Source organism: Stegostoma tigrinum, chromosome 1 (genome assembly GCF_030684315.1).
Source record: "Stegostoma tigrinum isolate sSteTig4 chromosome 1, sSteTig4.hap1, whole genome shotgun sequence".
Classification (NCBI taxonomy): domain Eukaryota; kingdom Metazoa; phylum Chordata; class Chondrichthyes; order Orectolobiformes; family Stegostomatidae; genus Stegostoma; species Stegostoma tigrinum.
Genome location: NC_081354.1, coordinates 29,326,568 through 29,347,122, shown reverse-complemented (window position 1 = coordinate 29,347,122; position 20,555 = coordinate 29,326,568). Strand labels below are relative to the sequence as shown.

The 20,555-nt window shown below is 38.7% G+C and overlaps 1 protein-coding gene across 9 annotated transcripts in view; it reads right to left on the bottom strand.

Annotated features, from left to right (window-relative positions):
- Nucleotides 1–20,555, bottom strand: part of gab1 (GRB2-associated binding protein 1) — a 215,251-nt gene that overhangs the window by 4,322 nt on the left and 190,374 nt on the right. For 6 of the 9 annotated variants that reach the window (XM_048548000.2, XM_059642919.1, XM_048548073.2 and 3 more), the window contains 4 exons: nucleotides 19,840–20,143; nucleotides 9,145–9,234; nucleotides 7,177–7,276; nucleotides 1,933–2,065 (listed from right to left, as the gene is read on the bottom strand). In XM_048548000.2, coding sequence (XP_048403957.1) covers nucleotides 1,933–2,065; nucleotides 7,177–7,276; nucleotides 9,145–9,234; nucleotides 19,840–20,143 — 627 coding nt within the window. The remainder of the gene's footprint in view (nucleotides 1–1,932; nucleotides 2,066–7,176; nucleotides 7,277–9,144; nucleotides 9,235–19,839; nucleotides 20,144–20,555) is intronic. The other 3 variants (XM_048548314.2, XM_048548473.2, XM_048548569.2) reach the window with 1 other exon arrangement.

Here is a 20,555-nt window from a genome sequence, read left to right as displayed (position 1 = left end):
TGATAACCATGCTTCTATTTCTTTCTTATTATGAATGTAAGCTGGTTGTGGTGAAGCCCTGTATGCTGGGTTGTCTCTTGTTGGTGGAATGGGTACCAAAGAAAAACTTAGCCCTTGACTGAAGAACTATATTCTGGCCATGAGAACAGCTGTGCCAGATTGAAAGATGTTGGTCAAGCCAGTTATTTTTGATATAGTTGGAAACTGTGCCAGAGCTGAGAGGGAACTGTGCCCTGTGAGTTCTGTGACCATAAGGATAAACGAGTTAGAGATAAACATTCCAGACTATCACCTGCGTTTTCATAAGCATAACTTTGGGTCAAGGACAGGGAAAATACATCTGGAGATGGCTTCAAACAAGACAGGGATGTTGTAAAAAACAATTAAACTAGTGAAAGCCAGGAACAAAAACAAAGTTGCTGGAAAAGCTCAGCATGTCTGGCAGTGTCTGTGAAAGGAAAAAACAGTTAACGTTTCGGGTCTGAGGACCTGAAACGTTAACCCTGTTTTTTCCATCACAGATGCTGCCAGACTTGCTGAGCTTTTCCAGCAACTCTTTTTGTTTCTGATTTACAGCATCCGCAGTTATTTGGGTTTTTATTTAGCGAAAGCCATATATTACTTTATAATGACAGTCATAGCATCGACACGGTATAAAATAAGATGTCTGGAACAACTCAGAGCTGCAGCAGTTACACCAGCGTGGTCACCCATTAAAGCTGCGGCCACCGGAGACAGACCACAGTTCACAAGATTTCTCAGCAACCAATGCCATTGAATGCACTAATGCTTAGTAATTTAGGAAAGGTTATCACATTAATGGAATGGTACCCAGACTGTTGTGTGCCATTGATGTATCTGTGGCAGAACCTTTGGACCCAAATAAGGGGGTGTTACACTACTGAAATACTTCTCTGAATATTATTACTGTACTGCTAAGACTTTTGACATCTGTAATGTATTAATAATATAATCTCATCTCAGTGTTCACAAATGGCTGACCAAAAACAACCATGCTTAACATTTAAAAAACCTCTTTTCATTAAAAGTACAGTTTTACAGTAAAACAGCTGCTTACAGAGATGAAAACTGCCGTCCCAAAATCATCCCACCTCATCTCTTCTGTCCATTCCCTTCCTGATATTTCCCGTTCTATGGGTGTAATAGGAACAGTACAGTAGAAGGACTCTTCACTGAAAAGACAAAGAAACAGGAAGAAAGGAAATGATAACTTAAAGAAAGGAGAAACCATAGCAAGTAGAAAGCTTCAGAAAACTCCCAGGCAAAGCCACGCTTTGGAACAGTACAGATCCTGAGAGATGAAAAAAAACTAGTTGATGGGAAAACAATACAAGAATAAAGTAAAGTAATGAGATTGTAGAGCTAGGGAAAAGGTAAAACTTTGATGCCTTGAAAGCAGCAAGATTAAAAGTAAGGCAGCTTCTAGTATAAATCCTAAAAAGGAATAAATTAAAGAATAAAGACAGATTTAAAAGAGAGAAACACAAGCAAAATGAGAGAATTCGGATATATATGAGGAGTCCTTCCAAGTGCATTATTCCAACCTCAGTATTTTGGAATGTTATGACAAATTCAATCTTTTCTGCAAAGAATGAAATAAAGCTGCATATAATTTGCCTTAAGATTCAAACACAACATTTACAGTTAACTCATACCTTACCTTCAGTAATATTAAAACTGTCGTTGTGATGCTGTGCATTTTTTTTGGTAAATAGAAAATATTTTAAAATAAAGGTGTTTATTGAGAATAATTAAATCAATGTGTCAAAATCAGAAGGATGATTGTAACCACTGCAACTTTAGATTGTGAATTCTAAATACTCTTTACCGACTTTGCATCACCTTCCCAGTTTCTGTGTCTGTAACATAATAATATGACATTAAAAATCGATGAATCTGAAGGTTACATACTGGATCATCTGTGGACGGAGCAGGCTCCATGGCCACGTAGTTTTCCTCACTGTCCTCCTGTGAATCAGTGCTGGAAGCAGTGCTGTGTACGGAGGCAGGCCGGGGATTGGCAGGAAACCTGGAGAGGCTGATTCTTAGGGGGATTATTGGGAGGCAAAAAGAGGCAACAGTCCAAATAGTTACACTTCCACGATCCTCCCATATGCAAGATCACCATTTGCAATGATTAAACTGATACACATATTTACTGTGAGGCACTGGACTGCACTGAAAATTTATGAGCAAAATCACAAATTATTAACTTAGCACTAATTTAAAAATAACACACTCCAGTTATTTAACAAAATCAGGTTAGAGGCAAAAAGAAAACTGCATATGCTAGAATCCAGATAGACAAACTGGAGGCTGGAAAAACACAGCCGGCCAGGCAGCATCTGGCGGAAAGGAGCAGTCAATGTTTTGGGTATTACAGGTAATACCGAAACCATCATTGTCATAAAATCCCTCCAGCACAGAAGCAGGCCCTTGGCACTGGCTTTGAGCATTCCACCCAGACCGATCCCCCTATAACTCACCTAATCTACACATCCCTCATGACTATGGGCAATTTTTCATGGCTAATCCACCTAGCCTGCACATTTTTGGACTGTGGGAGGAAACACACAGACACGGGGAGAATGTGCATACTCCACTCAGTCGCCCAAGGGTGGAACTGAACCTGAGTACCTGGTGCCATGAGGCAGTAGTGCTAACCACTGAGCCAATGTTGACTGCTCCTTTCCTCCAGATGCTGCCTGGCTTGCTGTGTTTTTCCAGCCTCCTGTTTGTCTAAATAAAATCAACTGCGTAAATGAATTAGTTAAAAGCAGAGATAAATCTAAGTTTGCCCTTGTTCCAGTGTTAATTAATCCAATTTTACTGATGTGCAGAATCTTTGGTACACAGTTTTCATATTAGTTTGCCAAGTAAACAGGTTTTTTTTAAAACAAATTAGGATTATGATGTCAACTCGTGAATTAAGATAGATAATTACATAGGACATCAATAGAAAATAAGTGACAACAAACCATGATAAAGACAGTTTATAGCCCCAAAATAGGCTATTTACAGAGGTTACAGCCAATGCCACATAATATTTATGTCTTATGCATTTAGGTTATTTTTGCTAGACGTAGCCAAATAATCACAATACTATAGCAGATAAAAGTGCTCAATTTTTAAAATAGCTATGCAACTGGTTTAATTTGCTTGAAATGAATTAAAATACTTTGTGGAAGTAACACTGCATGATAACTGAACATTTAGCTGACAGTATTAGCACAATATGTGCTCTGGATTAGTTCACAAATTAATGCCTCAATGTAGGGATTTTGGTGTGAATCAAGAGAGTGTACAACACTGTCAAGGTGATGTTTTTCTGGCAGGGTGCCAAACTGAGGCCGTGTGTGTACCTGCAGTTATGCAAAACATTTCATTTCACTGTTCAAAAGAGACAGCAGTTCTTCCATTGTATTAATCTGTATTAATCCCACAACCGACATCTTTAAAACAGATCATTTGCTAATTTATTTTGACGCTATTTGCATAATGTGTGATACCCTTTCCTTACATTATAACAATTGATGACACTTTATTTATTTTATTGACTATGAATTGGTTTGGGGCAAATAGAGGTGGTACATCAAATGCAAATTCTTTCATTCAGTTTAACATAAAACATTGCCAATTAATATTGATTCCCATTGCCAATTAACAGTAGAAGAAATAAGTGGAGGCACAGAACACTACGATTTCCATACACCTGAGAAAAAAAAGTTTGAGCGTTTTTGGGAAGTCTCTAAACTGGGACCTTAAAGCACCATAGGATGTGTAAAAAATGTATACCAGAAACAGATACTGCCGGAGGAACTCAGCAGATCTGGCAGCATCTGTGGAGAGAAAGCATAGTTAGACTCAGTTCCCAGAGTCACCTGGATCCAAAGAATTAACTCTACTTTCTTTCCACAGATGCTGCCAGATCTGTTGAGTTTCTCCAACAATTTGTGTTTTTGTTTCAGATTTTTAGCATCTGCAGTTCTTTATGTTTCTGTTTCTATGAAATGGTCAATTAGCTGGCCTGCAATGTCCAAATTAGATTGCATATGTGCACAACCCAATGGTTGGCTTGAGAACAGCTCACGTAAAGCCTTGCTGCTAATCATCCAACTTACTGTTGGTTTATAATCCAACCAGAAAAAAAAGGGAGCTAGAAAATAAGGAACATAGAAGGTAATGATGGACCACCTCCTGAGCATATTTCTTGCATGTTTCTTTTTTTTAATTCACTCACAGTATGTGGGTGTCACTGACTAGGCTAGCATTCATTGTCAATCCCTAATTGCCAATGAGAAGATGGTTTTCCTGAACTGCTGCTTTCGTTCAGGTGTAATAACTCCCACATAAATGTTGTTTGGAAGGGAGTTCCAGGATTCTGATCCAATACCAAATGAAGGAACTGCAACATAGTTACAAGTCATGAAGGTGTGCAGCTTGGAGAGGGACTTGCAATGTAGTAGTGTCCCCTTGTATCCTTATTTTCTAGATGGCAGAGGTCACAGGTTTGAAAGGAGAGTTGGCACTTAGAAGGAGCCTTTTGATTTACAGGAAGAGTTACAAAATCTCAATATCAGATTCTCAATGTGCAATGCCAATGTTTGCTTCATTGAACAGCAGGGTTGCATAAAACATAATTAATTTTAAACTCATGGAATTTAAATTCCAAATGGATAAATTTCAGCATTACAGGGTTTGTCTAAAATTTTAAATTACCTTGCTATGAAAAGCTCCAAAAAGTTATTTAGTCTTCAAAATAATCCAAGGATTCACAATAATATCCAGTAGTGAGTATCTCCTTTCTTTTCCTCTTTTAGTCACATTTATCCCTAGATTTTTGTTAGTTGTTAATAGGATGTGGGTGTCATTGGTAGCCCAGCATTTATTGCCCTCAAGACAGCAGTGGTGAGCTGCCTTCTTAAATTGCTGTAGGCCATGTGGTGTGAGTACAACCCTGAAGCATGGTGTTGGGAACAAAAATAGCAGAGGTTTCTCAAGAGCTTCACTATAAAAAAACCAAGCTCATCAATAGGTGTTAAACTGTTAAGTCAGTGACTGGAAAAAAAGTCCAATGACAATCAAGAATGAATTTGAAAATGCACTGATGTACTTTTCTGAATGATAGTGTATGTGTTTAAAAAAAACCAACTAAGCTGAACATCCAAATCAACCAAATATTAACACTATGGCCAAATCCAGAGATAATTAATCTTTGAAAAAGCTACTGCATAAGTCAACCAATTAACGTTTTGCACGCAGCTTTCAAGCAATTCACCGTTACAAACTAAAACGCAACTCAGGACGATCCAAGAAAAAGAATATTTCTTCAACAGAAAAATCAGCAAACGTATGCAGATTTATCAGATTCCATTAAGGCTATTAATGACTATTTAATTCAGTTAATAACAAACAGGGTGAAGACTATGTTTTATTCTGAAAAGAGAACAACTGGATTTGTGAAAATGTTTCCAGTCAAAGTTGGATGTATTTCTCTACAATATGCTGCAGGGAATGTGATGCCCTAGTGGTATTATCGCTGGACTGTTAATCCAGAGGCCCAGATAACATTCCAGGGACCCAGGTTTGAATCCTCTCGGATGGTGGAATCTGAATTCAATCAAAATAACTTGGAAATTAAGAATCTAATGATGACCATGAATCCACTGTCAATTGTTGGGAAAACCCAAATGATTCACTGATGTCCTTTAGGGAAGGAAACTGCCATCCTTACCTGGTCTGGCCTACATGTAACTCCAGACCCACAGTAATGTGGTGGACTCTGAACTGCCTTCTGGGCAATTAAGGATGGGCAGTAAATGATGCCTAGCCAGCAACGCCTTCATCCCGTAAATGAATAAACAAAAATTAACCACAAAGTGGACGAGCAAGCCCCAACTGGCACAAATTACATTCTTTCAGTTGATTCGCTAAACAATTGCCACATATAGAATTTTGGTGTTTGTTCTGTTATTGTAGCAATGCAGAGGAGGGTGTGGATGAGTCAATCAAATGATTTTACAATACTGCATCACATTTATACCATAGAACTCAATCAAGGGATCAGTTTAATTTTTTCTAGGTAGCAGTTCTTAAAATCAATTTTTAATATTTCGCTGAAAGGACTGATTATTTCTATCCCTCCAGCAAAATAAAAAGACACAATTGCTAGAATACAACTCCAAAGCCTTCAGTAAAAATAAATATATAAATATACATCCTTATTTATAAAAACAAAACTGTTACTTAAATAAACTTAATGCATGTAATTTTTATTCTCTTGACTCCAGAACAGAGTGGTACTTAAAGAGAAAATAAGGTAGATGTAGAAACATTTAAAACAGAAGATTCTTGGGGGGGCTTGACAGGGTAAATGCTGAAAGGTTGATAACCCTCGTGGGATGGGTTGGGACCAGAAAGCATTTTCCCAGAGCAAGAGGACACCCAATTAGGGCAGAAATAGTGAAGAATTGTTTCTCTCCAAGGACTATGGAATTCCTTACTGCAGACAGTCATTAAATGTACTCAAGGCTGAGTTAGTTTTTTTTAATACGCAAGGGGATCAAGTGTTATGCAGAAAAAGGCAGGAAAGTGACGTTGAGGATTATCAGATTAGCCATGATTTTATTATATGACAGAGGACTCAAAAGGGCCAAATAGCTACGCTGGTTCCACGTCTAATGGCATAAGTCAGCCGAGGACTAAAATTCTAGGTCAGTTAGCAAACAACGTAAGCCTACAGAAAGTAGGAACTGAATTCAGATCATTTTTGGATCATATATCTAAAGAGGAGATAACCTGAAAGGCAAACATAATAAGACATTTGTATTCAAAAGTGGCAGTATGGCAAATGCAGATCAGCAGACAGAGCTCAGGAGGAGTACTAAGGTAGAATGTCAGCTTGGCAATACAGCCAGAACGGAAATGAGTTTCTGCTACCGTTTTTTCCCCACAATCTCCATGCTGAGTTCAGGCAACTCCTTTTGCACGTTTTAATCACACTGCTCTGTATTCAAACCATTAGCATTCCATCAACATTAAAATACATAACTGATACATTGCAAATAAAGACTGATTTTATCCAAAACCTATTAAATAAATGCAGTGACAAAAATATGCAACTCATTTTAATAATAAGCAACAGTTATGACTTACTCTCTGGTAAAGGTTTTGGTCACTGGTGATCTGACTGGAGCTAATTCCTGCAATTCTTCAAATTCAGGTAAAGGTTTAATTTCCAATGGGGCAGGTTTAACTGTGATACAAAAAGTGCACATCAGTATACTCGCTGTACAAAAAGAATGGGGAAATTGTTATGTGTCATTATTCTACATTCAGCATCCAAAAATGTTGAGTTGGTGCTTGTGGCATGTTTACGAATAGAAAATCATTTAAAACTGTACAAGTATGTCTGTGTCTTGTAATTAATGTTGCAGACAAAGATTAATTAATATCATTGACTGCTTTAAAATCTCTATTTAACACTTTAATGCATTGTTTTCAAGTATATTTGACTTTGACGTTTCAGTTAATTTTATGCTTTAGGATCGCAATGGATCGTCATTTTAACCACTGGAAAATTAGTTGCCGTGACAGAGAACATAGCCATTTCTCAAAAAGTGGATGGACAAACAAGAAATATGATATCTCCAACTGTCCCTTAATCTCTGCACCAAGTGAAAAGAGTGAGATCTGGCAAAAATCCTTGACACTATCTTTGTTTAGCTTTGTGTAAACATACAGCAAGGTTCTCAGAAATTCAAGTCAAATGTATTGAATATGCAGTTAGTTTTGGAAAACCATTTTTATGGCTGCACAGCATTAGAATCAACAAAAATCTTAGAACATTTACGTTCAACAACTATGTTGCGGAATCTGTTGGTGTTTACCTCAGCTAAACAAAGTTGAGTGCAAACCAGTCAGGAAATTTCATGATGTAGCTGTATTAGTTAGAAACCAACAGCATCTGGTCCTTTAATACCAATAGAAGTGCTGCAAAAAGCTGCCTTGTGGACAAAGTACTGAATTTACAAATCAGAAATATGGTGGAAGCTTTGCTGGCCAGTGACATTCACCAGAAATGAAAATACACAGGGCCAGCGATTTTCCATCCACTCATATGAAATGCTGAAAGATTATGCGCAACATATATATGAAGTCTCAATCTTGCTGCTGGCCAAGGAGACTTCCTTCTAACATTGGGAGATTCAAAATTGTCCCTGATGTATCAGTAATGCAGTCATGTTGAAATTTACTATCCCTCTGAATTCTGTAACAAACACTGAAGCATGGTCATGTTGAACTTGAGAGGAATACCAAACCCTTGTTTGTTTAAAATCTGTGCATTTCCAAATGCACACACTAAAATTTTGTTTTATATATTACCAGCTAATAAAATGGAATAGATGAAGGTAAATTTATCTGTATTCTTCTTGTCCTAACAGTGGAAGACAAGAGATTGCAAGGCAGGTTTCTGTTGGCTGCCCAAGGCCCAAAAGTACTTTCGTTTATTACTTTTCTGCATTATATCAATGTAGAATGTAAACTGCATAGAAGTTTAAATGAACTAAAATCGATTAGAATTCAAAACATATCCTCCAAATCATTTTGCGATGATGTAACTTTTCTGCATGCTCTCATCTGGACAATAGAGGCCACTATAAACAAGTTTGCCTTTTATTGTTAAGTTCTCCTCAGGTCAGTGTATAAAGTTACAAGACAATAGTTCACTTTCATTCAGGTACAGTAACTGTGACAAAGTTGTGCTTCTGTTCTGCTATCAGTGTTAAAATGGAACTACTTTACTGACAGAAAAAAACCTTGTTTTTAAACAACAGCAGTAACAGCTAGATAAGCTGTTGCACTAAGTATCTGATAATTTTAGACTGTTATGGATCATAGATGATAATAATAATAAAAAAAAAATTCAGGAATACTTAGTCACCTTATAAAGGGATCAAAATGTGCGAAACAAGCCTAAAATACAAACGTATGGTATTTACTGATTGAACAAGAAAGTAATTTGTTGCTGGGAGGGTTAATTGCATCGTATCAATCATTACTGAAAGTTTAGTCAGTTAAATTTCCAAGCCATCTTAATACAGCATGCTGAACATTACCTACCCTTGTGTCGTCTTGGAGTAAAGTCACCTATGGTTTGAGTATCAGTTCGTTCTAAAACAGGTTTAGCTCTTAATATTTTAGGACTTTGACCTAATTGATGAGAAAAGAAGACTCTTCGGTTATACTTTTTCTCTGTAAAACGGTGCTGCAATTTTGGGCTTTTAGTGGAGCCAGTTAGCTTTGCTAAATTTGCAGGTGCAAGTGTTAACCAGCCGATCAAAAGCAATACATGTCCCTCTGGCTAACCAGATAGTCTTCACCATGCTCATGCTAGAGGTTTTAAGCTTTCTTAAAAACTAGGCAAGAAGCTTCCGCATGCACATGTCTTGTGAGCTGTGGACAAAGCAGGCAATTATAGCAAAGTAAGTGCAGAATATTCCCCAGGAGTACAGACAAACCTTTTTCAGCCATAAAAACAATTGAACCTTTCTGTCACAACCAAACAAAAACATATTTCCTCCCATCCATTTTTTCAAAGGATTTACAGTTCCACTGGCATCACCTACCCTCAGATTTTTTTTTCTGTGAAAAATGGCTACTCGAAAAGTCTGAACATCTGGGAGAATCTTGAGGGAGAAGGACAGCACACTCTAACCTGATCCTATGCACAAATAACAGATACATGTTGTAGCAGGATTTGCTAGCTTAGCAATCAGATATAGGAAGAGTGATTACTTTTTGTCTACTCCTGGTTGCAAGGTACTGAGGTCAACTGTAGAGAAAATTCATTTTTATTTTAGAATCTTTTGAATTGTGTCACCAGAATTGAGAGCTGCTTGTGCTGAGGAATGGAACACTTCCCTTTCCAGGCAGACAGCCATTGTCATCAGCGTCACTTCTAAACATTGCTAGATGCTAAGCAAAGCTTCCTCTGCAGCATCCTAACAATGAATCTAGCTCCAACTTCCAAAACATCCCATTTCACCAATGGTGGCACATCTCCACTTTCCACATTGGCCATCACATGGTCTGCATAAAGCAAATGTCTGCCAAGTTGGTAGAACATTGTAACATAGATTTGTATGCTATATTCAAGTAAATTACAAATCACAGCACCCATCCTTTCCTGGATTGCCAACAAAGGCCCATCATACCTTGGTAATCCTCTCCTAAAACCTCTTCCTTCAGGCAGAAGATAGAGGCCTGAACACAAGCACTAACAGGTTCAGGAACAGCTTCTTCCCAGCTGCTATCTGGCTGATCAATTGACTCCCTAGCCTCAAATAATGCTGATCTTGCTAATGTTGATCTCGCTTAATGCAAATATTGTGCAATGTAACCCGTATGCCTCTGTCAAACTCTTTGATCTGTACATCCTTGGTTACTATGATCTGCCTGTATTGCTTGAAAACAAAGCTGTTTACTGTACTTTGGTACACATGACAATAAATCACTCACTCATATGTGGTTAGTTTAGCAATCAAAGTCTGTTAGAGACAGCAAGGATTTGAAATCCAGTCCCTCAATCTTCCAAATTACATGGGAATAAACCACATTTATTACTGCCATTCAGACTAAGATTAAATGTTTTTCCTCAAAAAATATCTTGCAGCAAGTGGCCAGGTATTTACCTCTGACATACAGTACTGCTTTCAAGCACAAGGACACTAGAAACTCAAACTGGTCTCTTAGCTGGAGACATTTATTCACCATGAGTTGCTGAGTAAAGCACTATGTAAAACAGGAGCTTCACTATGGTCAGAGGAAGGGGAGAAATGAGCCTGCCCTTTTTGTACTGTGCAGCCAGGACTTCCCAACTGCGTAATGAAATTATCCAAACAAGGAGACCATACAGGATAGGAAGTTCTTGAGCTCGATTGTCAATTAGCTGAGTGAACTAATATCAATACTGAACAATGTGATGAATGGCACATCTTGGGGAGAAAAATTCAGCATGTTTCTACTCCTAAATGTTGTTCAGGGATCGCTGGTGGAGCTTCATATGAAGCTCTCAGATTCAGGAAAAATGAGTGAAGAAGAAGAAATAAATGTGGGTGGTGAAACTGGAGGTAGAACAGAAAATGTTAATCAGATAGCATCTGTGCAGAGAGACAAAAAGTTAGCATTTCAGACTGAAACTTTCATAAGAACTGGAAAGTTAGGAATGTAATAAGTTTTAATCACATATCAAGGCAGGGGAGGAGGCATTGAGAAGGGGAAAGTAACAAAGGAGGGATGATTTTGATATGAGAAATTAAACAACAAAAAGGGTGATGGTATGAGGCAAGAGAGGATAGTAATGGGACAACTGATGAAATGAGAATGTACCTACAGAACATGTAAATCAGAACAGCAGAATCATCAGGTGCAGCTATTCAAAAAAAGTAGTGCGTGGCTTTTAATCTGTATTTGTTAAAATCAATGCAAAGTCCAGAAGGCTGTATAGAATCTCTTTGGAAGATTAAATTCTGATCTTCAAGGTTATGATCTTCAAGGCAGTTTCAAATGAATAGTACAAGAAACCAAGATCAGAGTTAGAACTGGACAAAGAATTAAAGTGACAGGCTTGGTGTGGCAGTTTATAGGCTAAGCAGAGGTGTTCCTGTGAGTAGTCGCTGAAACGAGTTTGGTTTCTCCATTGTAGAGGAGATTGTACTGTGAGCAGTACGTACAATGTACCAAATTATAAAGTAGCACAAGTTACTGCATAGGTATTTGGGGCCTGGGATTTTGGGAAGTGAAGAGGCAAAAGGCCACTCTGTCTCCTGTGCTTGCCTGAGATGATGCTGTGGTCAGTGGAAATTGCGCTGAGGATCCCTCTGTCCTCCCCTTTTAGAAGTCATAGAGACATACAGCATGGAAACAAACCCTTCGGTCTCACCCACCCTGCTGACCGGATATCCTATACAAATCTGAGTCCCATTTGCAAACATTTGGCCCATATCCCTCTTAAACCCTTCCTATTCATTTACTCATCCAGATGCCTTTTCAGTGTTGTTTCGGTATCAGCCTCCACCACTTCCTCTGGCAGCTCATTCCAAGCACGCACCACCCTCTGCGTGAAAATGTTGTCCCTTGAGTCCTTTTTAAATTTTTCCCTTTTCACCTTAAACTTATGCCCTCTAGTTTTGGGCTCCCTGGGGAAAAAGACCCTGCCTATTTACCTTATCCATGCCCTTCATGATTTAAAAAAAATGCTCAGCCTCCAATGCTCCAGGGAATATATTGCCAGCTTATTCAGCCTCTCCCTACAGCTCAAACACTCCAACCTTGACAACATTCTCATAAATCATTTCTGACTCTCTAGTTTCACAACATCTTTCCAATAGCAGACTGACTAGAATTGCATGCAATACTCAACAAGTGGCTGAACCAATATCCTGTACAGCTGCAACATGACCTCCCAAACTCCTACAGTCAATGCACTGACCAATGAAGGCAAGCATACCAAATGCTCTCTTCACTATCCTACCTAGCTGCAACCGCACTTTCAAGGAACTATGAACTTGCACTCCAAGGTCTCTTTGTTCATCAACACTCCCCAAGACCTTACCATTGAGTGTACAAGTCCTGCCCTAATTTGCCTTTCCAAAATACAGCGCCTCACATTTATCTAAATTAACTTCCGTTTGCTATTCCTCAGCCCATTGGCCCATCTGATAGAGAACCCGTTGTTCTGAGGTAACCTTCTTTGCTGTCCACTACACCTCCAATTTCTGAACGAACCTCCATAAACTACCCTGGTCCACTTTAAATATTTGCTCATTGGTCATGTTCAATTCAATTTTCCATTCATAGTTATCTACATTGGAGATATCAAACACAGATTAGTTGATCGCTTCATGGAACACCTCCATTCAGCCAGCGCACGATCCTGTGTTTTCAGCTGCTTTAGTTCTCTGCTTCACTCTGACCTTGGCTTCTACTACTGATCAATGGAAGCTCAACAGCACTTAATCTATGGATTAGGCACTTTAAACTCTATTTATCCTGGAAAGGCGTCAAAAATTTCAGATAATAATTACTGGATCACGTATTAGGGCACCAATTGTACATGAAGATTTCCTTGTTCCACTGCCATTTGATCACTCCGGTCTTCAACTTTATCAGAGGCCTTTTCTTCTTTTCCTCCTAGCAATCTTTTAAAGCTAGAACTGAGGGAGATAACTTGTTCCTCTCCACCAATGCTGCCTAAACGGCTGAGTTTTTCAAGCATTTTTTGTTATTTTGGACAGGATTGAGTCTGGCGGAAATGTTCTCCATTGTCAAAGAGGTTGCTGACACCAGTCATTCAGGATGACGTTAGCATTAGCCAGTTAAAAGTGGAATGAAATGAAGTGAATTGGCTGAAGATTGACACCTGTGATGCTGAACACCTCTGGGAGGGGGCCAAGATGGATTATTGACTTGGCAATTTTGGCTGAAGGTAACTGCAAATGCTTCAGCCTTATCGTTTGCACTGATATGCTGGGTTCCTGACGCATTGATGGGGATATTCATGGAGCGTCCTCCTCCTGTCAATTATTTAATTGTTCATACCAGTCAAAACTGGCAGGACTGAAGACTTTCAATCTAATTCAGTGGCTGAGGGATCGCTTAGCATGTCTATCATTTGTTGCATCTACTGTTTGGCTTGAAAGTAGTCATGTTTTGTAGCTTCACCAGGTTGATGCATTTTTATTTTTAGAAAGGGTATGATGCTTGAATGGCATGTCCTCTTGCTTCTTCAGTGGACCAGGGTTGATCCTCCAGTTACAGTACATGGTGATTAGAAGATTTCCTTGCCCACATCTGATCTGATGCCAGCAGATTAAGGGGTCTGGAGTCAGGTGAACTCCCGGGCACCTGCTACCTGTCTGTATACCACTGTGCTACCATGTCTGCTGGGATCTTGAGTTGCTAGAATTGAAATGGTGAAGGTGGTGATGTCTGAGATATTGCTTATAAAGTATGATTCCATGAGTATGACTACATCCGGCTACTGCTTGACTGGTCTGTGCATGCAGCTCTCCCAACTTCGGTGCCAGCCAAAGTTTCTTACTAGGATGTTAGTAAGGAGGACTTTGCAGGGTTGGCAGGGCTGTACTTGCTGTTGTTTCCAGTGCTGAGGTTGATGCTCATCGGTCTATCTGGTTTCATTCCTTTCTTGTTAAGGCTTGACACATATGAGCAATTTTAAAGGGCAATTAAGAGCCAACCACATTGCTGTGGTTCTGGAGTCACATGTAGGCTACACCAGGTAAGGAAGGCAGATTTTTTTCCTTAAAAGGACATTAGTAAACCATAGATAATGGGAACTGCAGATGCTGGAGAATTCCAAGATAATAAAATGTGAGGCTGGATGAACACAGCAGGCCAAGCAGCATCTCAGGAGCACAAAAGCTGACGTTTCGGGCCTAGACCCTTCATCAGAGAGCTCTCTGATGAAGGGTCTAGGCCCGAAACGTCAGCTTTTGTGCTCCTGAGATGCTGCTTGGCCTGCTGTGTTCATCCAGCCTCACATTTTATTATCTTAGTAAACCATATGTTTTTTCCAACAATTGACAATTGTTTCATCGTCTTCATTAGATTTTTAATTCCAGATTTCCATGAATTTCATAATTTGCCAAGATGCAATTTGAACCTGGGTCTCCAGGATATTACCTAGGCCTACAGCATTCCAGCTAATTTTGTTTCCATCTGTGCAGTCCTCCAAGTTCTGCAAGAGACAGCAACTTCTGCAACCATAAGTTAATGCTGAGAACTGTGTCAGCAGGCTGATCGCTGTGCACAGACCCTCAAAACAGCTGTTGGGGAAATATCATTTTCTTCAAACATTCTTCTCTCTGCATACAGGAATGTCCGAATCTGCATTGTATACAGGCAGCACTGTTGCTCAGTGGTTAGCACTGTTGCCTAACAGCACCAAGGATACTGGTTCAATTCCAGCCTTGGGGGGCTATCCATGTGGAGTTCGCATGTTCTCCTTGTGTCAGTGTAGGTTTCCAGTGGATGTTCTGGTTTTCTCCCCCATTCCAAAGGTGTGCAGGTTAGGTGGACTGACTATGTTAAATTGACCTGTGGTGTCCAGGGAATGTGCAGAGTAGGTGGGTTAGCTATGAGAAATGTGGATTTATGGGGATAGGGGTGGGTTGCTCTTTGGAGGATCAGTGCAGACTCAATGGGCTGAATGGCGTCTTTCTACAGTGTAGGGATTTTATGATTACCAGTCTAGCGATAATACAAGTTTCCCCATTTTTTGGGGAAGAAAATTCGACATACTAATGTCCAACTGTGATAAAATAAATCTCATTAATTCACTACAAGTCATATGTCTTATTTACCCACTTGCTATGAAGTGTTTTACAACACTTCAAAAGTAGCTACTGAAATGTGTTCATGTTAGTGAAAGGGTTTCGCACTCAAACCAAGTAGACCTTGCCAACAGAATTAATTTGGATCAGCACTGAAAGCAGGAAATGCAACATCTATGGTGCAAATTATATTCCCTCTTGCCGTCCTAGAACGAAAGCCAATTAAGATTATTCTGTAGAGATGCAAACAGGAAAGACTTTATACCACTTATTAATTCCACACATTGAGGTGGAGTGACTGCCATGTTACTACGGCTAAGCAAAGATGCCTCTCAGAATGTACAAAATTACAAGTTCCCCATGTTGATCATACACCACCGAACTTGGGACTTATATCAGCTGTGGGTTTAGATGATAGAATATTGCCACTGGTAATTTCTTCTAGCTCAAATGTTGAGTGGTCTGCTCCTGCTTTATTAAGGGACACTTTTACACTGGGCTCCCTTGTGAGTCTATGGGTCCTTTGTGAGCCTTTCTGTGTTGCTTGTGGTTTGGTGACAAATGGTTGGGAAGGGACAGACATAGGAATGTAATGATAATGAGGGAACTTTAGTAAACATTAGTAAATGAGAAGATTCATTTGTCAGACATTTCCTTAGGGATTCTCTGACTATACCATTAGAGTTTTGGCAGAAACCCTGTTTACATGCATAGATTGGAGTTCTCTGAACCTCTAAGCTATAATAATGGAGTAAAAGACAGCCTAGAGGTAATTCCCAGTCATTGTTTTTCATTAAATGTCCTGCCATCCATCTCTCAGTAAACAATAATTCAGAGTGCTTTTATTGTTGCTAATTCCTTTCAAGTACTTTCCTGTGCTAATTATTTTGAATTTTGCTATCTCCTCACTAATTCCAGTGCTAAAACTATTTCACTAATGCTACTTTAGCTATTGTGAAAAATCTGTGCAGGGCCATTTTCGCGTTAGTTTTTTGTTCCCATAAACATTTCCTCCATAATATGCCCACTACCCGAGATTTGCAGAGCATAGGTAGGAGAAATATTTGCAGTAATGTCAATCCCATTTCACATGATAAATTGACTGCCTTTCTCAGATTGCTGTGTGCTCCTTTTGTTTTGTCTGATCAAAGAGTTAACAATTGAGTGGTGCACAGATTTTATCATGTTGGTAAGCGAAAACGCCAACTCAGATCGGAGGAGGAGAGTCTCTTCTCTCTCTTGGTTGCAAGGGTCTTTGCAAAAGACATTCGGTGATTCTGACACACTATTTCCAATTAGGACTGTGTCATTTATTAAAACTGACAAAAAGATTGGTATGAAATGGGAAAACAATGCAATTGTCATTGTGGATACAGGTGGATGAGAAGTGGATAGAAACATCAGTACAACTGTGGGCATTCTTTGGAGTTTGGGGGTAAAGTTCATTTTGTGACACACAGAGTGAAAGGAGCTTTCATTGCCCTGATATACCATACCTGACTGAACCCACCAAATGACTGAAGTGCAAGTGTTTAATTGCTTTGCACTGCATAACCATATAGCACAATTGTAATACATTCACAAGCCCCACAGAATTCACAGAATCTGTAATCAGACAGGGTATACTTCCTTTTCCCTTAATGAGTACAAAAAAACATTAATCTTCATAGGCTACCCTATCAACTTGTTTATTGAAAGTAGTAACAAATCAACTTCAAAAACTTTCTGAAAACAGTTGTTGCTATAGTTCCTTGGTCACAGTAAGTTCTCAATTGATGAAACTCTGCAAAAAAATTTCAAAATAAAACTGTATTCCCAATGATTTGAGATCTTTACAATACTGATATGCATCCAAATGAAACACAACTACTTGAAACTGCAGTGTTGTTTGTTTGTAAGTGCTATTGATTCCACATAGTAATTACACTTTATTAAGTAGTGATCAACACGAACACACATCTTAGCTCATCACAATACACATATACCTAACAGATACAAGCCATCACCAAGGACAAAAGCGCTTTTGAAATGCTCCCCACCCCGCCAAACTGCCATACCAAACATTAAAGCTTCTGAAACAAATTATGGATCTCACATAAACTGCTACCTAATAAGAAACAATCACAATCAGGAAATCTAGACATCACGCTACCTGCCTCTCATTCCTTAAGCAGTACTATAGTACCTGAGAATGCTGTTCCTTTCATAATCATTTGCATAGGCTTCGACAAAATTCACAGGTAACTCAGTAGATGATGAATGGGCAATTTCAGAGATGCCTCACATGGAATTTTTCTGTTTAAGAAACCTCACAGTATTTGCATAATTACATAACTCAAACAATGTGGATGTTCTGGAATGAATTCCACACGTGAAGCTCCCTATTCTCACACTTCAAAGTTGACACACAAATCTGATAAGTAATGATGAGAAATACATGAATTAACAGTAGGGAAAATGCTCCCAATTTGCATTATTACATATCTGAACACAAACCCAAGTGCCATAGAATCAATAAACCTCAAGCACCAGTTACAGTAACACAGCAATACAAATTTTCTGTGTCTTTCAATCAACTTGGGAGCGTAAATCACTGACAGTTGCTGATCAATCTCAATATATTAACTGTGGTCACAAACCAACACTACATAGGTTTTGAGCAAAAATGTAAAGTGCCATTCTGTTTAGAATGTGGCCTTATAAAAGATTTAATAGACAACTGTTAGACATTTTGAAAAAAAAATTACGCACCCAAATAAAAATAACCCATCCAAAAACTGCTTTCTGCCACGGTAGCAATGTAATTTAGGCTCAGTAACAGAATATGAAAACTTGTTTTCAACTTAGAAGCTTATTTTTGATCTACAATCAAGCTACAGTCAAAATACAGTATTTCTTGAGGGGTAAATTATCCCTCAAAGGATGGTGCTGACATCCTACCTCCACTCTGTAATCACCAGCACCACATTGGTCTACCACTGAGTAGCAGGGGTATTGCAAGACAAGGAGCTTTGATTGCACGGAAGCAAAGGATGAAGAAATAAGCCAGTGGGTAGAAAAGTGATTTAAGCAGATTATTCAGGTGATGTTCTTCGAAGTTTAACATGCATACATTGTCACTAGGATCTTACTGAAAGTTAGCAAATCATATTTGTGCTGTGTGTAAATGAAAAGTGAAAAACACCCAGCAAAACAACTGTAGGTTTTGGCTTTTCAACCTTGGATTGTGCCCAGAGCACTTGGAGCCGAATACATTAGGGTCAGGCGTTGACATGGGAGCAACACAATGCTGAACTTCCATGCAAGAAAATAAGCCCAGGAAGAGTGTTTTTCCTTCCTCTTCCTATAGTTATCAGCATCAAGATGCCAAATGTGCCAAGTGACAATAGTGATGCAAGAAACTTCAATTCACTTCCTAATGAAACTGAAAAATCATTTTTTACATATTACTTTAATGCAGTTATTGTTAAAATTAATCCAAAGTCTTGGCAGCAAATGCAATGTGATTCAAGTATAAACTCAGCTAGTAGCATCCTCCACCAATAAGAGCTGTACAATAAGCATTTTGCAGCAAGGTGTACTTAAAGCCCAGTTACAAAAGCACATCATTTTTAAAGAACACACAACAGTCCAAACACAAATCAGAACATTTTAGCATTTCACAATTTCTAAAGCTAGCAGTAGCTTGATAGGAAGCACCTATTTTACTAACTGATAAGCAAGTCAGGTGATTTAATGTAAAATTATGAATTAAAAGATATTTTCAATTACAAACATGAAGTGCCCAACCCAAGTTTTACTATGCAACTGAACTGTGCAATGTCTGGCTGGATATTACCATCATTTGATCACAAAATTTAAAAAATAAACTCTGAAAAGTAGAAAAATCTCTGACAGAAGAGTGAAAAACCATCCGAAAAATATCTGCATAAGACACAGGAAAAGAGGGATTCACTGTTTGAAGTAATTTAATGTGAACACACCAAAATCATTTAAGACTGCAGATGGTCATAGAACACCATTATTTTCCACAGAAATTAAATCCAAATCTTTCTTATGATTAATGTTACTGGAAAAGACTTAGATACATTAAAGCAATAACTTATTTTGAATCCAATTTATAATTGAATTGGCACTACAAGTTAGCAGCTTCTATAAAAATTTCTTTTCTTTCCAAAATTAACATCTATTTTCACTCTAAAGTCTCAAACTTCAACATGGGAATTGGAGTCACTTAATGTTGGAGTTCTGCAAAGAAGTGAACAGCAAATAATTCAAGAAGTTTGATCTTGAATGTTCAAAAAGATGCTCACTTTTTCAAATGTTTTCTGCAATGAATCAGAGAATATTAAAACATTCCAGTTCTTTCATCTTGCATTTTTTGGCACCCGAAAGATGTTTAGAAGTCATTAAATGTGGAAAAAAACTGAAACAAATGGAGGCAGTGCAGATCTACGCTTACCTTTTCTGTCAGGTTTAAGATTCCTGTCCACTGGTGGTGGTTGACAATCAGCAGTAGGTACAGGCCGTCTAGGTGGTGTTTTTGGGCTTACCCTGAAACCCATGTGCGCTGGAGGTGGGACCTGCATTCCCAGTGCAGGGAAATCAAAAGGACCAGGCGTCATAGCTACGTAATTAGTGTCCTGGATTGGTTCAGAGTGGCTGACTGTCTGAAGACGTGGCGGAGAACTGGCATCCATTGGCACGTAGTTTTGGTCAGCTTCTTCGTTACACAAACTTGCCAGTGGCATCATACCCTTTTTTTGCTTAAAATTGAAAGGAGAAGAAATAACGTTCTTTTAAAGTTAATTCAAGTTGTCAATTTACTGTTTTTTTTGTAAAAAGAAACGCAACACAGGACACCATTCCCCTTAGTATCATCCTGTCTCACTTGGCAGAATTCTCACCTCAGAATCAGAAACTGCTGTTCAAACCTCTGCTAGCTAGAACATGAGCAATACACTGGCATCTTGCTGTGGTATTGAGGACATTCTGCTTTGCCAGAGGGGATGTAATCCAATAAACCACGTGGAATGTGGAATTTTCCAGGTATCTTCAAATAAATTATCCCTAAACAAAATCACTTAGATACTTATTTGATTGTTGTTTGAGAGATCTTGCAATGGGAAACTCATTAAGCGCAATGCTGCGTAAAATTTTAAGTAAATCTCTGTAAAA